Source organism: Osmia lignaria, chromosome 8, assembly GCF_051020975.1.
Source record: "Osmia lignaria lignaria isolate PbOS001 chromosome 8, iyOsmLign1, whole genome shotgun sequence".
NCBI classification, from domain to species: Eukaryota; Metazoa; Arthropoda; class Insecta; order Hymenoptera; family Megachilidae; genus Osmia; species Osmia lignaria.
The window spans coordinates 14,853,460-14,878,124 of NC_135039.1; the positions used below are offsets into that span (position 1 = coordinate 14,853,460).

The 24,665-nt window shown below is 37.9% G+C and overlaps 1 protein-coding gene across 4 annotated transcripts in view; it reads left to right on the top strand.

Annotated features, from left to right (window-relative positions):
• foxo (forkhead box, sub-group O) overlaps positions 1–24,665 on the top strand; it is a 104,294-nt gene that overhangs the window by 52,973 nt on the left and 26,656 nt on the right. For 2 of the 4 annotated variants that reach the window (XM_076689715.1, XM_076689716.1), the window contains exons 2-8: positions 8,460–8,526; positions 19,916–20,040; positions 20,104–20,298; positions 20,695–20,810; positions 20,992–21,224; positions 21,476–21,823; positions 21,913–22,237. In XM_076689715.1, coding sequence (XP_076545830.1) covers positions 19,955–20,040; positions 20,104–20,298; positions 20,695–20,810; positions 20,992–21,224; positions 21,476–21,823; positions 21,913–22,137 — 1,203 coding nt within the window. In that variant the 5' untranslated portion in view covers positions 8,460–8,526; positions 19,916–19,954 and the 3' untranslated portion in view covers positions 22,138–22,237. The remainder of the gene's footprint in view (positions 1–8,459; positions 8,527–19,915; positions 20,041–20,103; positions 20,299–20,694; positions 20,811–20,991; positions 21,225–21,475; positions 21,824–21,912; positions 22,238–24,665) is intronic. The other 2 variants (XM_034329628.2, XM_076689717.1) reach the window with 1 other exon arrangement.

A 24,665-nucleotide genomic window follows, 5' to 3' on the forward strand; every position in this document is an offset into this window, starting at 1 on the left:
GATTACTTGGGAAAATTTTATTCAATATTTATTTCATTATTAATATTTTAGAAATTAAGAAATTTAGAATATTTAATAATTGAAAAATATTTTCTTTTAAAAATTTTGAAAATTAAAAATTGATGTATTATATTAATGTATTTATAGTTAAACATTTCGATGCAACTTCTTTGTGACATTTAATCAGGTAATCCTATTTCACCTCAGATAGGTACTAAGCAGATTATCACTTAACTTATTTGCATAGTAAATTTGTTCTGTAGCTTTGAGATTCGTCCTTGAAAAACCTAACCTTCTGCGGTTTATTTGTTCTGTATATTAAACCATCGATGGATTTCAATAGAATAGCATATATGAAGATGAAAAATGAGGAAGTACATCCAAGGTTCAATTAAATATAACAAGCCTCCATTGTAGAATAATGGAGTATGTAAATTGATCTTCAAAGAAACACCATTATTATTAAACTTGTCCCTTTTTCTAAAAAAGAAAAATTATAAACTGTCCAAAACGAAATCTGTTCAATTATGCGACTAGGAAGAGTTGTCTCCACCGTCCATTGTGGACATCCAGAATGGACGAAATTAGCAGGGAAATTCGGAATTCGATTCCTTGAAACTGTGCCTAGTCCGCGGGGACAATCTGAGCGTGGATAATGGCGAAACTTTCTTTCTGAAGGTTTAATTCGCCGTGAAGGAGGAGAAACGAAAATCTCGAGAACCCTTTGACGTCCAGCGATGAATGCGCCACGCGCAAAATGGCTACTCTCTCGCTATAATTGCCACTGTTGGTAGGGAAATTTTCAATTGGTTTAGCGAGGCTGCGAATTTGAAGCAGCTGGACAGAATTATAGAAAAAATGAAAGTTCCAGTCAGGAACAAGAGATAGAATATATGGAGGAGCTTAGAAAGCAGCAACAAGTGTGATATCCCTTTCTACTTTCTACCTTCCCCCAGGGCACCTAGCCATCCCTCCCAAGGGAGGGGTGCTTCTCACCCCAAATGGAGATCTCGTGAAGGGATTGCTTGCTGTATAACATAAAATGACTCAAATCATTATTTCCAATAAAAATGGAAACCATTCTGCTGGAGGCAGGAAAGTGGATGCCTCATCAGTTGATTCAGGACCATGATGGACATCGGTTGGACCATTGTCTCCTGTTGTCTATTAAAGACATTTTTCTGACGAATTGAAATAGAAAATGAAAAATGGATCTATTGTAACAATTCTAACATCCATGGGCTTAAGTTACTGTTGTATGGTAGACTCTTGTTATATTGCCAGATCAGCAATTTAATCTTCGCATGGATTTTCAAGCACATTAGTGTCTCGTCCATTATTATAAATGAAAAAAATGGCATACAGTAGAAAAATAAAAAAATTTTAATCGAATGAAGATAGAAAGTAGTAGATAATAATTGTTTTCGAACCATAAAACATATGTGCGTATACATATTATAGAGAGAATTGCAACCCGATAGCGTTGACTAATGAATTTCATTTGGTTCGTTGCGAATGCAGAATGGGTCGCAATTACTACGGACACAAGGCGCGTAGGAAATTTAATCAGGCTTAATTACTGCGAAGCTCTTCCGTAGTGCCGTCGATAATCGACTGAAACGCGTTGGATCGGTGAATCCTAGACGTATATGTAAGCTTGATACATTCTCGAGTTTACGACTATGGTGTTAATACGTGTTTATTGAATTAATCGCGAGCTGAAGAGATAGGGAACACGAAAATCTAAAGATGCCTCGCTCGAAATGTGCAGCTGCTGTCCTCTTAACCCTTTCGTTACGAATGACGTATATATACGTTCTACAAAGATAAATAATCATTTAGGGAAGAGCGTATTTATACGTTCTGAAATTTGATTAATTTTTTTTTATGGAATATCCAAATATTTTTATGATATGAAAATGTAATATTTTTTGCTTAAAAAAAGCTATTTAAACGAAAATTAAGAAACGATAAATTCTATCATAAACAATAAAGCAAGGGAATAATGTTCGCTGCAAAGAAGAATGTTATTATTAGCTCTGCAAATGCTTCTGCCTGATGAAAGTCATTAAATAGGTTAAGAGCGTCTTATTTCTCTGTTGTTTCTGATAATATTCTTGAACGTTGTGACCCGATAAGTTCTTCAAGTATCATTTCAACGATATGCGTTCTTCAAAAATGAGTACAATCAATTGAGAGCTGTAATTCAGAATTGAGCAATTCACCACTATACATTTCATTAATGAATTTATGTATTTGTAAAATTAATCATGATTAGTTTAAATTATATTCGTAAATAAAAAATTAAGAATTGTTGAACATTGATAGAGACTATCAGAATTTTCACTATTTTCAATCAGTTCTACTTATCTTATATCACTATTTTCCCTAGAGAGGCCTGATTCGATCGCGATTGTACACAATAAATCCAGCGATACTTTTATAAAACGATTTCCCAACTGCATAAATCACTGCGCTGATGCAACAGAGAAAGTGACCATCTTTTTCGTCCAGCAGTTTCACGCAAATAGCATAAATCAGTTCCTCTCATCTGGAACAATTTCGGGGTTCAAATTCGACCCCGGAACGTTTGAATAATGATCTTGTTATGAACGTTTTACGAGATCCTTCGGTTTTACCCTTGCCTCGCATTACGCTCGGTTATGCTCTTAAAAATCTCGCCACTTCGAGCCGCTAATGACCGCAAGAAGCCTGTTGTGAGCCGTTAATTTCCCGGTCGGCCGAAAATCAATTAATCAGCCTTCGCTTCATTGAAGTATTTCACGCTGTCTCGTTCACCCCTCCAGGGAAACGTGGGGGAGTGGATGGGGGTGGAAGATAATTTTTCAAGAATTTCATTATTGCCGCTCCCGTGGTCCCCTGCCCTCCCGTGGGATGGGGTAAGCCGCGAAAATTCTTGCTCGAACTGCTTGGAACAAGGCCGAGCAGCACTTAAGTTTTTGATGCCCCGGGAAAAAAGGTGGATGGACGAGCACGTAACCACGATCCGCTTACAAATTATCATGTAACGAGCTGCCAGGATCAATTAGACCCGCTGGATGCTCGGAGAAATGAAGTTTTAAGGGTGTTTGCACCCTTTTTCAACCCCTTTGTACAGTGCACTTTTAACTTTCCTGCAGTACCTCTGCTATGATTCTTTTAAGGTGGATAATTTTTAATTAATCTGGAGGATTTTCAAAAATTTATTAACATATCGGTGGAGGGGTAGTCTTAATTAATCAATTATTTAATTTTTAGCTTGTTTTGTGAAATATCATTGTGTAATACCTATATTATTATTCTGTGTAAAAAAATATTTTTCATAGGAAGTTTGTATGATTTCAAGGGAAAAATAGCACCCCTTAAAAGATTAATGGCAAAGGTTATCGTGGTGTGAAAGATTGAATGGGTTTTTAATTGTTAGGAAAGTTCTTCAGATTAAATTATTCCAAGGTAATTATTTCTGGGGTAGAGAATGATTTAGGATCGGTTTGCACGCAGGTAAACCACGATGGTCAGCTCAGAACTGATCTGATTCAACAGGTGGGTAGAGAAAGGTAGGGTTAGGACTAGCATTGCCTCTGCTTTCCTCAACCTCATTGAATTCCGCTCGTTTGCTCCTTCGTCCCTCCTCCACTCACCTATCCTCGTTCGCACCCTTTCGCGCCGGCTCCTCTCCACTGGCACCCTTATGCTCCCTGTCATAATCAAGAGGATCTCGTGAAACTCGTCCCCGAAAGGGTGGGAATTTCTTTGTATTCTTCTTTAATACATTCAACCCAATAGAATGATCGAAATCTTTTCAGGTTCTTATGAATAATTATGGAATCTTGTTCGATAATGTTTGGAACTAGTTCAATTATTGTTTATATAATTTCATTTTATTTTTCAGTGAAAATTGAAATCGCGTACAGTTTTGCTTAAAAATAATTGGAAAAATTGACGACAGTATCGATATCAATATTAAGTATTATCAGTATTATGATTATCTTTCAGAAGCAAATGACATGGAATGATATTTGCTACTATAGGTATTTCCATACAGTCGTATTAATATCTTTGTGCATATAAAAATTTTGATTAGGTATCTTATATCATAAATTTGATATGTAAGATGATTGATTGATATACAAAATTTTGTTTATGTTTGAAAACAATGACAATAAAATATATCAAGTAATAACAATTTAAGTATTAATCAAAATAGAAATTTCTGATTTAATTAAGCTGAAAAAAAAAATTAAATTAAATTGGAATCATTATTGTTATAAATATAATTCTATGTATGGTGTAATATTTTATACATAGTATTTTGTATTAAATCATGAAACTAATTCATTACATATTAAGCTGTCGCTTTCAACCCAACCATCAGCTGCCTGTCAGACCTTTAATCTCATTATGATTGTCATTAAAAATGAACAATAAATCAGTTGATGTCTGCTTAAACTGCTGCTGCCATTAATATTAACGTAGCAGTACAAACATAATTACATTTACCTTTATAAGAACAAGGTATATTTTAATAATACCTTGAACTATCACTATCACTGAAGTATCAACCTTGAACCATCCCACTCGTAAAATTAATAAACAATCAAAAGAATTTCTAGCATGAATGTAACAAGTATATAAGTTAGAGAATCACGATATCCGGATGGAAATCGTCCGATAGTGTCGGCTGTTCTTCTCGAAGCAATAAAGGTTTATCGTTCGTTTGCCTATTCTTCTGCTGTTCGCCATTGGACGCTCGACACTGTAGGACGAAAAGTTTGCCGATTTAATTTTTATAGTCGTCAGTGTAATATCCATTATATGGCAACGAGTTCCGCTCGGTTTCCGCCAGTCGTTCGAAAAATGTTATCTGAAAGCACTCCTCGTTTCGTTCGCTCTTTCTTCTTTCTCTTTTTCTTCAATTCTTTCTCTCGTTTCACTTCGATCGGTTAAGGTATCAGGGGTAACATAATTAACCCCTCGCTTACTTAAACCCTCTATAGAGTGCTTCGAGTTTTATATTTTATAAATGAAAATATAAAAGAAATTTCGACTATTATTAATAGTATTAATTAATTGAAAGAATAATTTATAATTTTCAAGATATTATTAACGGTACTTTCGAAAAATTTTATGCAACTTTTAATTAGTATTATAATCAAAATGTAAGATCAACGTTGAAATCGATGATGACGAGGATCAGGTGCGATTGAAAGCATGGGCGACATTCTCACGACAGAAATCACGACCAATTGATCCCCAATGCTGCTTGGTATGCAAGCCTACACCGTTCGTCCACGAGGTTACATTCGCGAACGCGCGCGAGTAAAGGCATCCTAGTAGTAGTTCGGACTGAGTTGACCCTGGCTGAGTCGCAATTGATCTCAATTAGAGCTCCCTCTCTTCGTTTTGTCCTATCTATCCTCCTCCGCCTCCCACGGAGGCGTCGTTCACATTCGCCCCTCTCTCTTCTCTTCTTAAATACATCTCTTTCGTTTTCTTCAATCCCTTTTCCCGTGTCCACCTTACCCGCATCGTTATGCAATTGAACGAACGTAAATGAGACCACCTGCGCAGCTTCAGGTGTCAGAGGGATGTTAACCCTTTACTCTTGGGATTTCTGTTGTAATTAAGTTTAATTAGGAAGAGCGACATTTATATATAAATGTTGTAATTTTTATTTTAGAATTAGAGAGAAGAATAATTCTGTTCGAAGAATCGTATGCGATAAATCGAACTGTGCCTTGGTAGTCGATATCATATCTTCGATTGTATTTATCTCGCTAAAATTTCGATAAGGAAATCAGGTCTCCGTACATTAGATTGTTCTTACGATCATCAAACTAATTTTTATCTGCAATTTTGGCGAAAGCAGAGAAATATTCTTCTGAAGTACTGGAAAATTAAAAATACTCCAGTTGGATTAATATAAAATTTAGAAAATGAAACAGAAAATTAAATTTAAATTGTGGCTCTCTCCATGGTTCGAGGGTTGAACACCTAAGATATCCTCCTCGACCGATTAATCGCTGTAAAATTTTCAATTTGTCAGAGAATTTCAACAGATGAATTTACTTCCCTTTTTCCATCCTTTCCCACTTACAAGTTTCTAAGATGGTAGACGAAGAAAACGATGGCGTGGCTGTTATGAATGCATCGTGGGGTAATGGCGTGCTACTAATAGTTCAACGAGTCGTTCTTTCTCTTTCTCTTATGAAGGTAGCCACAGCGCGGAGTTTAAGATGCACGGTTATGCTTCCTTTATTTTAAATTATGTGCCCGACAATTTACGGCCGCAGGGAGGAGCGTCGGACGGAAAAAAATGAACGACCCACATTCCCGTCGAACATCCGGAAACTCGGCAAAAAAGCTGAACGAGAGCGAAACTTTTCGTCTTTCTGATATCAACGATGCGACTGTCGCCTCCTCGAACTTTCAGTTTCATCGTTTTTCCACAGTTTCCTGTCGCCCTGTACGCGGCTACTCTGGCTTCCGGTTAAGAATGCTCCATTAATCGCGCGATTCCGTTGGAGGATGTTCCAATTTTCTAAGAAAGAATCGTAGTGACAGGTGATAGAAGTAATGAAAGTCAACATTTTTAAATATAATAATTTTCCTAAGATTTTTAACAGGTATAATATATGAAAGTTACCGGAAAGGAAAAAAAAGAAATGAAACGAGTAACTGTATAAAGGCAAAGAGGGGGGCATCTGATTGCAGGACACAGTTACCAATCGACAACGACGGTGAACTCTTTAAATCACGGTCACCGCGGTCTCGTCGAATTTGGGATTCAAATGTGCTCGCTCCGTCTCTCGTTCCAACACCTCAACGCGGCCGGATTTCGATCTCTTATCCCGTTCGTTCCTCTTCCACCCAGCTTCTCATTTCTCAAGCTCGCTCATCCTCCTACCGTATCTCCATCGGCGACTTCGTGGAGACCGTGAGACTGCCTCTTATTCCCTCGTACGTTCGAGTTAAGACCGTTCCGTCAGCCTCTGTGTCTGATTACTCTCGTGTGCGTGTGTTAGACACACATCGATTTCAACTAAATCAGTGTTTTTTATTTAGAACAATTTATAATTACAAATATTTAAAAAAGTACATGAATGAACGTAGCAGATTTGCAATATGTTGCAATGAAGGGTCGAAACAAATTTTTTTTCAATTCGAAGGGGTGGAAATAAAATTTGCAGTGTTTAAGATCCTTAGGACTTAAAGGAACTAAAGGAGCACTACTTTAAATTTTGGAATGTCAAATTAAAATTTATATTTTCATTGAAATTTGCTTTCAATTATTTCTAAAAGAAACAGGTAATTGCCTTGGGTTCTAATAACTCCTAGGGTTCATAGACGGAAGAGGTTGACGATCACTGGTCGAAGGGGTCGAAAAGAACTCGTAGGACGAGGGAGGTTGGTTGGAGAACCGAGGGGTCGACGATGGTACGAATGGTATGGTCTGCGCGCGAGCATCGAAACCACTACTGCACAGTCGGCCGTGTCGACGCCGCCGCCGCCGCCGCGACGCCCGGCGCCGCCAGACTTTGGGTTTCAGATTAATGGATCATTTTTCTTCCCTCGACTCGACTCGACTCGACGCTCACCTACCAGTCTGTGAGCTCACCCCTACGACCACCTTCCTGCACCTTCGAAACTTCCATCTTCCGCTCCGCGCCCCCATCCCTCCCTCCCGCCCCCGATTCCTGCCACTCCGTTTCCGAATGCAACGTGCACCAGCACGGTTTGCGATTTTCAATGTTCTCTTCGACCGTTTCTGCGATGGCCCGTTCGTTTGTTTCATTGAATTTAGAGAATTCCAGAACCGATGAGACGAAATATTCTAAAGCGATTTTCTTATTAAACCGGATGACATCATAAGATGTCACGTTCAAAAGACATTTAGCAGTAATATACCTGCAGGCTGGATAAATTTAAAAGTAAAATTGTTAAATAAATTTGTTCGCATCAGGGGTGCGCTTTCGTAGTTGGTTAATTCGTGTTAGTGGATCCGGGAAAACGTTGCCGTAGTGGCTGTTATTTTTCCAGCATTACCACGTCCCATTCCCTAGGAAATTTCCCTAGTAAATCCCTGTTGAAGTCGCTTGGCCAGCTCGTAAGAAGCACGGTACATCGGTACGCGTTTGGGAGAGGGCGGATGAAGTATCGTTTCGGATGCTCGAAAGACCAAGTGGCTTACAAATCGTGAATTTCCGCCGCGCCGGCAGCATTTCCGTGCTGTGTTCGTCATCGTGGAATCACGATAGAAGACGAACGGAATTTGAGAATTTCCATTCGGTTCGATCGCGGTGAAGAAGTTTCCTTTACTTCGGTTCCATTCAGTTCTGTTTCATTGCTTCTTTATTATTATAATTATTTTTTTTTTTAATGATAATTCTTCTTAATGCAATTTTAAGTTTGAATTTATATTTTCATATTTTAATACCGACATTTTATTTCTGTTTCAGGTAAGTCGCCATTTTCTCCGAGAAAAATTGTCTTCCCTGCTAATATTCAAGGTGGCTGTTATGGATTGTAAGTACTCCCATGCATGTTAATTTTCTCTTCATTTTTTATTGGAATGCAAATTTTAAATAATTATCTGAAACACTCAATTTTGGAAATAGAGTCATCAACAATCCTTAAATTATTATTCAAAATTATTCAAAATAATATTTTAAACACTCTGTGTATATATTTGTAAAAGTTTTAAAATTTTATATTTTTGATTATTTAACATTAATATTGAATATTAATATTAATTAATACTATTTACATACATATGCATGTAGCCTTGGTTACATTTGACCCAGATTCAGAATGTCCGCCCAAAATGATATATTTAGTTATTGAAATTAATTAGCTCGGAGAAATGTAATATTTCGCATGGATAAATGAAGAAATTTCGATTCTTTGATTTTGACCAATTCGGTCGCAAACTTCCTCGTTGCCTCACGAATCCTTCTCCTGGGTCTTATGCGCGTTTGATGGTTCTCGGAATCAAGTCGTCGCCCCCTTGTCTTTCGATACTTTTACGACGTCAATTTGACGTCGCCTTGGAATCTTCGTTGGGATAGACGGAGATGGGTCGACGAGACCACCATTGAGACTTTCGAGGGCTGGATTTATGACACGAATGTCTGTGACGTGAAATTTTTCAAGAATTTCAGAAAAGAAAATGATTTGTAAATTCTACAGCAGTCATTTTAATAAAATCTTAAGCATTAGATTGATCTGCCATTACTGCCATTTTTAAATACTTTTATGTCATGAAATTATAATAGAATGCAACAACCTAGTAGAATGAAATGTCTTTTTAATAAGGTCACACCAGAATCAAGATAACCCATGGTCATTCTCCCCAATCAAACTCCAGATCACAATCTTATTCTTAGTAGCACTACATGTTTCACTAGGCAGGGCGGTATTAAATCCGATTAATTCTCCTCAACAGTAATATTCCATTAATCCACCAATAAACGTTGCATCGTTATCGAAAAGAAACCGATAACGCTATCGTTAATTACACAATACTGAAACACATATACTGTAACTTGCTGATGGAATCGAAACAAGTATATTGCAAGTAGATTCAATTCTAAATTCTTATTCCCTCGAAATTTCCAAATACAGATTGAACTTGATTCCATCCCCTATAACAAAATCGGACCACAACCCACGGTCCATCATTCGTTGGACAAATGCAACCGCTGTCCAAGATGGCAGTCGTTTCAACAGGCAAGTGGGTTAGCGAAACTCTGATTCGGTAACCTTCTTTTTACGAGTCTCGGCTCGAAAAAGTCGGCCTCGATATCCGGTCCGGTAGAAACCGTCCGCAAAGTTCGACATATCCGTCTCCAGGACGTGTCTGTCTCTCTCCCTTCCGTTGCGTTTCCGTATCTCTGTCTCCGTTTGCGAACGTAGCGAGAACCGTTCTGTTCGAGGTTACCCTCGCAGTGCAATTATTATGCTAATACGAAGAAATAAAGTTCGGTAGCGTTGTCCTCCTCTTTCTCCATCCTTCGCTTCATCCCTTAACTTTTCTCTCCACCCATCGACTCCCCGTCTCCTTTCCTTCGCCTCGTTCCTTCTCGGGCTTTTGTACGAGGTACCGTTATTATTATTAAATGGAATCTCAAGGCTGACCAACCGATCGAACCGAATCGAGGGTTAGATACGTGGGTGGACGAGGCTCGGGGTCCGAAGTGACTCGGTGACGATGCTAACGTCTCGTCCTGCTACCTCCTCCACGTTTCCTGATTTCTTTTCGTCCCTGCCGACTTGTCCAGCAATTTTTCTTGCCGCGTGGGCGGTTCGAAGCTTAACGAAACTCTGCAGCAACGCGGAATATCGAATCGAGGAGAGGAATCGACGGTGCACCTTCAATTCCTTCGTTTTAGTAGATCATGAATGACACTTTCAGGATGGCGTCATAAGACGTCACGCTCAATTTTCTTTCCTATATTTAATGCTTCATTTTTATGCAATATTTATTTTCAACACTCATTCGGCAATAACGAACTGTATCGATTTTTATTAGAAAATAAAATTCTGTTGGATTTTATTATAAAAATAGGATTGACCTAGTTTTGAACTAAAACGATCCTCAATGAAATTATCTCATTATAAGTCTCTCGAAGTGATATAACTTTCACGAGAGATATCCTTCCGTATAATATGAATTAACGGAGATATACCTGTTAATAAATTTAAATAGGTCAATCTGTATATTTAAACATCTATGGAAATTATATCTCCCAAGACGTAATTATGTATTTATCGAAACGATATGCGTTTAATTGGTGTTAACTCGGTGCTGAACGTTTCGAATATTTTGCATTACCAACTAATTTATCAGGTGTTACAGGCTAAAAATAAGATTATCAATACATCCGATTCTCAGTTTTATTTGATTTAATCGGGCGCATGTGATCGAACGCGATCAAAATAGCTTCGGATTTTTTTGTACCTTTTCTTGTCATTCTTTAACCAGTCTAATGGGTTTGCATACCAAACTAATTAACATTTTTTATTAATCTCTGTAACATTCTCAAGGTGTCAAAAAACTTAAATTTTATGCATAATTACTTTTTGTTTAGAAAATAAGTTATGAATTTACGTCCCAGTAATAAATTCGCAAAACCAACCGTTCGGTGCTTCTTGTTTCACCGAAACGTAAGAACCCTTTCGGAACTTGATCCGAAAAGCATGCTTTAGTTTCGAAAGTAGAGTCGGTTCGTTCTCAATTTTTCATTTTCCCCGATGGCCGGTTAAAAGTTATCTGGCGGACGTTTCCTCGGCATTTCCTCGATTCCTTTATTGCACACAACCAGTCCGTAAACTCGCCCTATCGCAGTCACGATAAAGGTCTCCCCCTTTTGCAATAGCCGATCTATTTTTACGCGGCAGATCCAGCACGCTTATCGCGAAAACACTAAATCGGTTGTTCGCCGACATAAGCGTTTCCTCCATCTCGCTCGTACTCCTGGCACGCTATACCCGTAAGCTCGACCGATCAATTAACGCTCCTTCGCGTTTTTTCCATCCCGAAGGGAGGGCAATTAATGCCTCGCGCCTCCTCTGACTTATCCTCATACGTGACTCGTGCAATTTGTCCCTGGATTAGGCGGGTGAAAAAAGTTTCCAGCGGACCCCTGATGGCCGATCTCTTAATTTGAGTAGTTTTTGCTCGTTGACCCTGATCTTCGCTCGCCGAGGGTCGTAGATACAAGGTTAATGATGGTTTAGGAAAATTGTAATGTTCAGGGAAACTGTTCTGTACCTTTCGATTGGATTAATTTTGTATCATTGGCAAAGGAAATTAGTAGAATTATTTTTATTTTTATCGATGGAACTTCGCGTATAATGTAATTTGTAATAATGTATTTAGTCGAAAATTAGCAATATAATTCATCCAATAGATATTAGAAATATTGAATGACGCAGCTGGTGTGTCATGGCAGAAAATAAACTGTCAGAAAAATAACATTAAATTAATAAAAAATAAATTTATTTGGAATAACATTTATTAGAATAACAATTTGTGGATAATTTAATCAAGCTCCCCGGTTCTTCGAGCAACATTAAGCCTGCATAAAGAACCGCACAGGTTAAATTAATTTGCCGTGGATAGCACGGTCGCCGGAAGCCTGCTTTTTCTCGCTCTAGCTGCTTCCCGAAGAAAGGAAACCATTCTTTACGTCGTTGATTCCACGTCGTCTTAGCTTCGTGTCAGCTTCTGGCGTGACTTCGTGGTTATTAATTACGCCGGCGAAAAGTCGTGTATCATAAACAGCTTCGGTTTTTTTAAGCCGTCGCGGTGAAGAGGTGGCCGCGCGAAGAATTCATAGAAGGGATAATAAATGTTTCTCTTCTTTGTACTGACAATTTCTCATGTTTCTGCACACCTACCTTATGCCGTTTGCAAAAAAAATAATTTAATTAGGTATCCAAGAATAGAGTGATACTTCGCTAGCAATCAAAATTAAAATTAATGAAATTTTTTCAAAACAACTAATGACGCACCACTTGTGTCATGTACATATCAGAGTATATGACACACCAGGTGCGTCAATCAATATCAAGCAGTCAACGACGCACCACGTGCGTCATCCAGTACGCGTTATCACTAAAGACCATGGATCAGAAAATTATCAGTTCTTATTCTTTTTATTGTGTCACGGAGTAGTGATAACAATTAAACCAACATCGGATTATAACCGATCCGGATCGATTGATTTGATTTGGGTAATTCTGTGGCAAAACGAGCCACGGGACCCTGACACCATTGATAACGACTCCCCTCGAACCGTCTCGTTGCTCTTGGAAGTTGCTTCACTGCAGGAAATTTCATTTGCCCAGACGAGACACATCGGCCCCGAAGATATCACATTTTTTCGATTATGCCACCCGTCCCTCCCCCCGCTATCACCCTTCTATCGCCGTGTATCTCTGTCGAACTACTTCGCCCTGGAATCTGGCACAGATACGGGATATCCGAAAACTAATAAGGACGAGACGTCGAGGAGGAAAAAAGAGGGCAGGAAGTTGAAACAGCCTTTGTCGAAGAGGATGATCCCGTGTTCCAGATGCCTTAATTCATCGGGGCACAGTCGGAGGTGGAGTTAACAGCTCCTGCTAGGTTGGGTCTATAATTTTTCCTTCATGGGCAATTAAACAGTTCAAGATTCGCGCGAGTTCCTAGCTGGAAGATTCGACGTTGGCCCAGGCACCGCGACGCCGTGTGGGCGTCGAGGGCATCCATCATGCCCTCGCGTGAATTACCACCGCTCTCTACCTAACCTAAGGGATCCACGAAGGATGGCTGGGCATTTCAAACGGATGTCCAAAGATCTGACTATGCTTCTTCATCTTCTCCTCTCCCTGGTTTCTTTCGTATTTTCATTTAGCTTCGGTCTAACGTCGGAGTCAATGACCCAGACGAGTTGTTACATTGAAAATCGTGCGTTCATTGATTTTAAAAAGTCGTGGAATTTACATTTGAAACGTTCGCGTTTCAGATTCCGATGGGTTATGGGCGGTTTGATGGATACGGTCCATCTCCGTTTGGTTCATCGCTTTCCTGGCTATCTTCTCGATTTCAATCTTTTGTGCAAAATTCAATGTTTAGGTTACTTTAGTTTATAAATTTGAATACTTACGAGTTCACGTCGCGATATTAACCATATTTAATCGTTTTTACCGTCACTTTGTGTCAACGACGTTTATGCTCTAAGGTAATTAGATAGCGGCCGGCAAGCGATCGGCCAAGGCTACCAACAAGACCATCCCAACAATCTGCACGAACATCTCGGTACACATTAATTCAATTCCATCGACGAGGTCAATTTCGTAAAAAGCATTTGCCGGACGATCGAAGCGGGATCGATCGCGTGCCGTTTAACTTGCTTGTTAAAGATTCCCGTGTCTCCGAATTCTCTTTTATTTCAGAAATATTAAGTGTCCAACTAAATTTCTGTATTTTAAAATACCATCGTTCCAATGGAAATATTTACTACCCTCTGTTATCATTTAGGGCAACTCTGGGGCACAATTGCCCATCAAGGGAAATAAAATTCTTCGTTTTCTGAGGCGAAAAAGTGAAAGCCTAATTAGGTAAATCTACCTAATTGTTAATGATCTCTGCCACTACAAATGTTTCCAAATGAAATTCTAAATGACTCCCAATAATAAATGATAAAAATAAAAAAAGAAGTGATCAAGGTAGATTGCAGGACACGAATAGGTTCAGTTGAGAGTGAACACCGTCAGTAATATTCTTTGCTATCTGAGAGAGTAAGGAAATGGAGAGGAAACTGATTGCAGCTGTTAACTTAAATATGCGAATGGACGAACGCGATCGGAAATCGGGATTAGCGAATTGGCTCATTGTTTCTCCCTTATGTCCTCTTCCAGCCATCAGCCTTTCCTTCTTCCTCCACCAGTGACCTGTCCTCCCTGTTCCTTTGCTTTTCATTTTTCTACCTCTTCCTACTTTCTTCCCCTGATGCCAGTTCCGAATTGAACGTTCGATCTTGCATTTGGCTGCCAGTCTGGATTTCTGATTTGAGTGGTTGCAGTCGGCTGGAATCCCCTTCAGGCTCCAGCTGAATTAACCCAACTTCTTTGTCGCAGAATTATCCCGTACGATTGCTGCTGCACTTTGCTCGCGATATAATTTGGCGTTCAAGCCAGACTTCCCTGTCTGAGCCCATAGGAAGTCATACCTTTCAGGGTCCCACCCGACCCCGATTCGACCCGAGGCTCGAGCACCGGGAGTTTCGGGCACCCGGATACTTTTAAAAATTCCTACCCAAAAGGTTAATTAAATTTTACTTAAATTTTGTTGTTTCCAAAATATTTTTAATTTTATCCAATTTTGGTAGCAGAAATATTTTTGTCAACAATTTCTAAGAAATTTATGTTGAAAAGTTGGTATAGCTAGGGAAAGCTGCGATCAATTATATCTACGCCTATGTTACGATAAACTTTTGAACTTTCCTAGAGATCGGGACAGCAGTTTTCTATTTGCCGATATTTCAGCCACGATAAAGAGACCGGGGCAAGGTCTGGACTGGCCGAGTCGATAAAGGAATCTATTACCGCAGAAAGGCTACGCAGACCACCGAATTTTTCAGCTTCCTTCGAGATTACAATATAGTGTTTCTTTATCTGACGGCAAAACCGCTTCTCTCGGGGGCTTCTGCTTGCCTTTCCGCGGAGATTTGTGACCCTCCCTGTATGGGACTCCTCTGTTGGAAGCAACATCGCTGACGCTGACTCCTTGCGTGTTAATATTAATTAACCCTGGCTGACATCCTTGTCCGTCCTCGATTTATATCGTTACTTTCCAAAAGAAATGGCTGCTTTTCAAATAAGTTGGCCAGCCTCGCTGGTTGCATATTACATTTGCCATTTTAAATTGAAGGGGTTGCATTTGAACCTGAAGAAGGAAAATTATTTTTTTTTCTGAAAAAATCAAGCAGTAAATAAAAAATCTCTTTTAAGTCTTTTATTTTACACATTTTAAGGTGTATAAAAATATTTTTTCATTTTCATTATTCAATAAAATGGCGGAGCTACAGCTGCCTCAAGATGGATGCTCATTGAAAGAGGGTCCTAATCTTGAGGCAGCTGTATCTCCACCATTTTGTTGAATAATGAAAATCCAAAAATACTGTCTTATACCTTAAGATATATGTAATAAAATGTATATAATGAATTTTTTATTTATTTCATGATTTTTGTCGAAAAAAATTAAATTGGATAGGTTTGATTTTTCGGGTTCGAAAGTGGTGTAAACCTTTAAAAATGGGCATGGAGAGATTTTAGTCGCGTGTACACGATACAGGGGAAGAAGATACGATCAGAAGTGGAAAAGGCTTTCGCTCAAATTAGATCCGGGAGTTCCGGACTGTCGGCGGTACGCCGATTTCCTCACAATTTATACGTGCTAGTATTTTTGCGCAATTTGTGCCGGTTATGAGGACATGGAAGCGCGATGGTTCCACCGTGAAAAATATAGCTCGAATTTATCGCGGAGACCTCCATCCACTTCTCTTTTCCTTCCTTCCTTCCTTCCTCTCCATCACCGACAGAATATCCATTATTCGTCACTGTCCATGGGTCTCCAAGTGACTGACCCTTCCATGAAATTACGAACGGTTCTTTTCAAAAGCGTCTCCGTTTTCTAATTGATTCCATGAAAAAACTCTTACCCTTTCAATTTGTCCCTGAGAAATTCCTTAAGGAAACACTGTCACTTTATGCCATATTTATTATTTGAAATTAAATTGTTGGTATTAAAAATTTTTAATTTTACACGAGTCAATTAAATTTTAATAATAATTAAAATATGCATTATTACATTTTAAGATTTTCTCAATTAGAAGTAGAATAATTGACTCACTTTGAATAACAAAACAATTCTGCTGTATTTCCTGAAATTATTTTGAACAATAGATGATAGGCGTGTGGAATACGTGGTTTTTAGTTATCCATAAACCACGACATTAGTGTCTACTTCCTCCCCATACAGAAGAATTTTAACAGGACGAAGCAGACTGTGACAAGACAAAAACCACATCCGGCGTAATAAAAATAAGTCTCTGCTTCCTTCCGTTCGTGGTGTGCCGCGATTCGAATGAATTTTTATAATCAAAGTGTCCTAATTTTTCTTTTTTTAATTTTGCATTGATTAGATTAAACAGTTGGATGTAACACAGAAGATATAGTAGAGTAATTGTAATTATGAAATTTAATGAGGAATGGTTAATATTGGGAAATTTTTGTCCATGACATTTTTACCCCTTTTTGGTCAAAAAAATATCTACTGGTAAATATTTAAAAAAGCTGACATGAAAATTTTGAAAATTAAAATATTACAGATTCAAATATTCAAACGTTGAAATATTATAAATAAAAGTATTGAAATGTGAAAATATTAGAGATTAAAATATTAAAATATTAAAATTTGGGAAATTGAAATATTCCAACGTGAAAGTATTAAAAATTAAAATAATAAAACAGTAAGTAGGTATTTATTGTCTTTATCCCTTCAAAATTGTTACTGTTTTATTCTTATTGAAAAAGCATAGTAATTTCCTATTGAATCCCATAAATTTTTCCTGTAGACTAAAAACGTGACACGATTACGAGGAGGAATCGTGTAGGTAGAGATGTTCGAAGCTCGTAGCATGATTTAAAAATGAATTCGATGACAGTGAATCGATCGTTGGGTGCCTCGTCTCCCTGTTCACGTGCAAATGAAAAATTAAAACGTTCGTGTCAGATTTGACTAACGATCGTGGTTTATTATTCAAATTGGAGCATGTCTTGGCTGTTGTCATTGCGGATTCTCTCTGGCGAATCGCGCCAAAAAAGGGCGAACAACGTCCGGCTAGTAAATAATAAAAACGAGTGATTCAAAGAAGAAAATTAAGTTCACTGCTTATAAATTTTAAATAAATGACAACAGTCAGGTCTTTGTTCTAATTAAAACTAGGTCAATTTAGTATTAACCCTTTCCATTCAACTGTGAAAAATAAGAACTGTGTATCTTTGATAATTTTTTTTAGAGATACTGTTTCCTAAATCAAAAATCTGTCATGGCACTTTTATTGTGCAGGTCTTAAGCTGTACGAAAATAATTTTTGATTTTCATTATTTTCAGCACTTGCCTCACTAATTTTTTATGACTTGCCTCACAGACTTTCGAACTCTCTTATCTTAGTCCTGAAGATAGTGGATGTTCTATAGCAAGACTGGTATATACCCCATAAATTGTCCGTTATACAGTCTATTCGAGACTAAGATAACCACTTCAGCTTCTATACTCCACTGGCCATCTTCATGTTCTCGAGGCCTTTATAGGACTTTGACGAAAGTACCAGGGTTTATTGGTGGCCAATTCAAAACACGAAGTTCCATTTCTTCGATAATAAGTTTCTCAAACAAAGTTTCAATAATACCTTATTACTATCAATAATACGTTTATGAAAACTATTTCAAAATATTTAAAAATTTCAATTATTACTAGTAAATTTGACAATGGAAATAGAAGGGCTAGAAGCCTGGAATTCCTTTCCCTCTTATCTCGTCCCATCGAAACGCGAATGGTCGAGTGGATTTAAAAATCGGAATGACGGCGCCAAAAATGTCTTCATCCACGAAGTGTACCGTCGATAAAGGAGGGGAAATGATAGGGTTGTAAAGTCCTCTTGTATAGCTACGACTGAATAGCTGGATCGCCATCGTGAACCCTACGGGGCTCTGTCACGAGGCAAAAGGAATCGTCTATGCGAATCGATCGTAAAAGCATCCTCATCAGTAATCACGATACCTCCTTGTCGATAAGTACTTCGTGCTGACTGCTGCTTCGACGTGTCTCCGATCAAACTATCGGTCAACTATTAAGGATACCGTCCGCAATAAAAGGCGGGAAACGCTATGGTGATAGTCGAAATAATGAGCTGCATCGCTTGCAGATTTATAACAACTTAAATCGTGACTGGAGGTGATCTACTGATCTTTCAGATCATTGAAGGGTCAATCGTGACCGAAACTTACAAAACGTATGCAAAGATACTAATCTAAAGATAAATATATAATTTGAAAAAAAAAAGGATTTCATATATTAGAAGAATAATCTTTAAAGGAACAGTGTAAAATTTAGAAAATTGGGGCCTCTCTCCATGGTCCGTCGTCGGAAGAAAATTTTCTTCCATTTTTTGATGACTCGAAGGACGACTGGAATCCCTTTAAAAATCAACATTTCCCATGCAAATAGTATTCGTCGAACAGATTCTTGTAATGTTAAAAGTTGCTAAGGAACTGCCACGATCGCGAAGCATCAATTTCGAAAAAGTAATTCTTATTTGCCGCGGTATCGCGTGCTCTTTGCCTAAAAGCTCTCCGCGTTGGTTCTATATATGGGAACGGGACGAAGACGAAAGGAAATTGTTATCGCTTCACGACGGCACTTTCATATTAGGGTAGAAGCTTTTCGAAATTTTTGGGAGGAAGGACCCAAGCGACGTAGCCGATTCAATTTGCCTAATGAACAAGCCAGGGAGGAAACGTCTCTCTGTCTACGTAGCTACGATAAAACGCAGCTCTCTCTCATCATTCACTCTTCGAATCGATTTTGTACATGGTATAAAACGGCTCTGACAATGCAATCGCTTGTGTAGATTCCACAGGCCCCCCTCCACCCTCCCACGCGTTACACGCGAAATGTAAGATAGTAAAAAGGAACACTGGTATGGAGGTATCGATAGCGACGAGACGGCGAAGCGATCGTTGCCGAGGGGTGCTCGTAAATTTTGGAGAAATTGAAATTATAAGGTTGCGGTTTCGAAGGATTTGAGGAATTACACTGTTTCTTTAAAAATTATTATTCAAATTTGGATTAATCATTTGGGGTGACGATTGACTCAGACTCCACTGTTCAAGGGTTAATTGGTTGTTATAAAAAATGATAACATCATCATCAAAAATAAGAATTTTTTTATTTCTTCAGTGAAGTGTTCTTCAATGCTGATTCGTATGACGTCGATATTGTCACAGTTTTTACTACTTAGAAAGCGTTGCAGTGAAAGATATCAATAATAGGCGACACAGCATGTTCCTTACAATCCTTAGATTCTTTTCTATTTGAAATTCATATAGGAAATACTACTTCCAAAATTCTGTGCATATTTTAAAAATGTATGGCCTTAACAGCATATTTATACATTTTTATTTTTTTTAAATTCAATAAAATAACTTCTTCACGATTGAAAAGCTTGTTGCTTGTAGACTATAGTATTTGCCAAAAATTAAAAATTTTATTCTTAGCCAAATAAAATTGGCAAACGTCGCCCCAACATAAAGCCTAAATATCTGATCGTCAGAATCTCAACGATTCTCTTCTTTCTGTTCGCAGAACTCCATAAGACACAACCTGTCGTTGCACAGTAGATTCATGCGTGTTCAGAACGAGGGTACAGGAAAGAGTTCCTGGTGGATGATAAACCGGGACGCGAAACCTGGAAAATCGTCGCGCAGGAGGTAAGTTTGATTATTTTTAAAAAAGACACGTTCCTGGCACAGTGTACCACTGCCTCGACACAGGGCAATAACTATGGAAACGAGCAAATTTGAGAAACGACGCGGACGAGCGAGGAAGAAGATCGAGGCGCTAAGGAACGGCGGTCTACAAGCTGACGCGACGCCTAGTCCAAGTAACAGCGTCAACGAAGGGTTGGATTTATTTCCAGACAGTCCACTTCAACCCGGAAGTGGATTCCAGCTATCACCTGATTTCCGGTATGTCTCTAACCCACCATGTCTTCCTTAGAATGTTCAGCCTGGAAGAAAAGTTAAAACCTCGGCTGATGTCCTGGGGAAAATCTAGTGACAAAATTTTCGTGACTGAATTGTGGCTTCTTAGGACTCTTCAGATTTCTTAAACTGTTGTCCTAGCTTTAATCCTGATCAATATTCTTACTGAAACTGTATGTGCTGAGTTAGGTATCATATGATGTCATCAGGACGTTGAGTTTACTAGGTTGATATCTTATGAAGTCATCCAGGCTGGACAGGTTATATTATGGTCTTTTAGTCTAGTATTTCACACTTGACAAGTGCAAGGCTGAAATCGTCGTCAACCTAAACCTGCATTTTTAAAATACATTTTAACTTGTTCTTTTCTTTTTATTCGAGTCCTCGGGCTTCAAGCAACGCCTCATCCTGCGGTCGATTAAGTCCGATCCCATCAATTCCTGGGAAACCAGAGTGGACCTCACCGTACACACCCTCTTATAGCCCAGAACAATTAGGTATGCAGTTATGTTTCTTTTCACTATACTACTTTTTGCAGTAGGATAATTAACAATAGAACCAGATTCATCTATCAAATATTTGATTTACTATTATTTTTAATTTTTCTTAGAAAATTTTCGAGATTAAATTATAAATTTAATTATCATACTTTTATTTTTATTAAAATATGCATCATAGCCGGTAGCCTAGCGGAAGCGATGAAACTGGAGTCGTATCAAATGTATCATCATACGTCACCACCTAATCATACGCAACAGACTGGCCCACCCCCGTCCTATTACGAGACCCAATACCAGAGGAGCAATAGCCTCACCACCGGGTCGTCCTCGTTCGCGTTGCAGCCAACGCCTCAATCAGCTAATCAGCAAAGATGCCCGATTCACGGTTTGCAACCGTGCGCCTGTCAAATGGTGAGTGGACAAAAGGGACAGGGACATGGTCTTCCTGAAAGAGAACAAAGTGAAGTCCTGGTGAAAAGGTCGACTTATTCTGATTAGAAATAAATCTGAATAAATTAATTCGAATCCCTTATTTTCTTGGTGTCTTTAATTAAAATAAAGATACCTGGTATAATTTACCTTGAAGGATGTTCCAGCCTGAAATATTAGTAATTTAATGATATATTCATGGAACTATTTGTTTTTTGTTTTCAAATTTTTAGAATTTAAGTCCAGTGGCTGGAATGTCACCGTCCTACCAACAGAGCGAACCCAGCCCCACAGCACTGGGTAACAGTCAGCAGCAGACGCTCCAGTACATGATGCAGACGCAACAATGCCAACAATCACAGCAGCAGCAGCAACAGCAACAACAACAGCAACAGCAGCAGCAACAGTCTCAGACTGAAGGGACTGGATCCAGTCCACCTCAAACGCCCACACCCTGCGGACCCACGCCTAGCACGATGATGGGCCAGTTGATGGGTGCGCTGAATAATTCCAGCCTTCTGGATGACTTGAACATCAACATCGAGTCGTTGCACGGTGGATTCGACTGCAATGTTGAAGAAGTGGGTTGCGTTGACATGGTCGAGCCCAGTTGGGTAGATCTAGCTCATCGGTTGAACAGGTTTAATACGATTCTGATTCGATCTGTTAGGTAATCAAACACGAGCTATCCATGGACGGTACGTTGGATTTTAATTTTCAACAAGGCGTGATGGGCACAGCAGCGATTCAAGTGAGCGATAGCAACGTGGGTCAGAACGGTGTTGTGACTCAGAACAACGTGGTCGTTGGCACTACGGCTGGAAACGCACCCGCAGGAGTTTACGTAAGCAGCAACGCGGCGACTCCTGCCGCACCTCCCTCGTGGGTTCACTAACAGTGGACCCCGCCACCCTCGACACCCCCGTAGTCCTTGCCATCGACGTCACTAGACGGAGAAGATTATTTCCACAGACCGTCCGAGGGACAGCTCATCGGTGAGTGAAAGTTTCGTTTCTCTGAAGGAACTTTGTGACTCGCGTTAATTAACCCTTTCCACTGTAGAAAAAATTTTTCTTTTTTAATAACCGCAGAAGAAGATTAGTATTTTTTGAGTCAATTTCTTGGGTCAATCGTGACCCAAACTTAAAAAATATGAACGAAAGTATTAATATGAAATGAAACAATAAGGTTTCATATGTTAGAAGACAAATTTTGAAAGAGACAGTGCAGAATTTAGAAAATGGAACGTGGCTCTCTTCCTGGTCCCTAGTTTGAGGGTTGAAAGGCTTATCAATTCCTAAAGTTTTATAGTCATTATTATTTTTACATATTAACACGTTCAAGCCCGGTACAGGTTCCTCAAGAGTATTACTGCTTTAAGTACGGGTAGATCTACTCAGGTAAGCCTGAACGTGTTAATTAAGCCACCTCACTATTACATATCTATTTTGATTAACTTGCAATATTTTTACCAACTAGTTAATTTATTGAATTACAAAGTACCTATTGAGATGTCTTGTTTTTTGCAATCGTTTTATTTTGCAGAAACAAATATTATATTGCATTAAATATTCTTTTGATTTATTGTATTTATAAACAATGCATGCAATTAATAATTTGTTATGTATTTAGTAATAATTTGAGCAATCAAGGACAGATTTTAAAATATTGTTTTTTTTGTTTTTTTTTTATTGAATAAATTACTTTCATAGGTTTAGTTTTAATACTATGAACGAATTTCAACTGAAATTTTCTACAGTCAAGGGGTTAAATATGTGAGAATGGTTAAATGTTTAGTGATCGTTTCTGCGTCGGAATTTTGTTAAATAATCACTTTTTGTATTATGAAATGTTCCACGCTGAAAGGATCAAAAGTATAACTTTATTCGTGGTGTTCCTTGATAGACGGTGCGTAATTAAATAATTTTTTTTTTATTCATCAATCATCAAATCAAAAATTTTTTGTAAGTTTCACAGATCTTTCATTTATAAATAATTATAACTGCAGCACATCTTCCATGATCAATTATAAATATTCCATATGGAAATGTGATTGTTTCCAATAAATTGCACCATCTGTCATAAGCACAAAACAATAGCTAATTAAACTAAATGGAAGAGACAATATTTCGTCTATAAAAGTACGAGAACATAATTGTGCTGTTATAAATAATATAAATACATAGATTAAATAAAATATTAATAATACAAGTTCGTGTTCCTTATTAATGATAAAAATCTGAAACTTAACTCTTTCCAAATAATCCAAATAATCACAACACTATTTCAATTATCTTTTCCCAAAATTAATTTTTTAGTAAATTCTTTTAAATATGCAATAAATTGTAACGAATATTCAATCCATGTATTACAGTTAAATTATTCTTTATTTTAACAATTTTTCAATCATTTCTGATAATCTTCAGATTAAATCTAATATTTTTATTACGTTCCAAAATTATTGTAAATTTCTTTCCTATTTAAGCACACGTTGAATAAACAAAATTGAACATTACACAAATTCAACTAATGAAAGGTCGTCAAAAATAAAAAGGCGGGAATTTATTTCGAATGAAAGATACATATAAAAAAAAAAAATTTCTACAGAGATTTTAATTGCGAAAGTTGAATAAATATTTTGAAATTCATGTTCAATTAGGACGAGCGAACAAACACCGGCTCAGTGGGTTAATTTTCCATCGTATTTTTCTATCCGACGTTTTAGTAGAATCTCTATTGACCATGAGGAAAGAAAAAAGTATGCAGACACGGTTTCGGATAATATTGATTACCGTACATGCAAAATAATATTTGTACAACCCTGTAACAAAAATACCCATTGATACGGAGTATATAATAAATCGTTTCGCGCGTGTCCCACCACATTTATGTTTACGGCACAGGTATCAATCTGTTTTGGCCGAAATCGGTATTGACTTATGGGCGATAACAGTTACATATCCCTGGATTGTGTCGAAAACATTTGCTCAAAGAAAAACCATGAAAACAAGTGTTCAGATCGACGGTGTTCTCCGTATGGAAAAATATAGAAAGGGTATATTTAATCAATTAACACATACTATTGAGTTACCTGTGGATCATAACAATTTTATAAAAGATTTGATCAGTATGGTAATTAATGTAACAAAATCATTAATTTTTTTTTTCAATAATCTTAGACTTGCCTATTTCATTAGCTCCCTAATTAAATTAGACTCATTTGATCGAAAGTGTACAAGCAATGAAAATTACCATTGATATGAATTTATTGAATTGCAGTTTAAAAAAATCTCGGTTCGTGTACATGCATATTAATGAACACATTGTAGAAAAAAGAATAATTCAGGATTAATTTGGACATGTATTGATCGAGTGAAGATATTTGGAAAGAGTAGGTAATTCTGATTCGTGAAAATTGAGCGC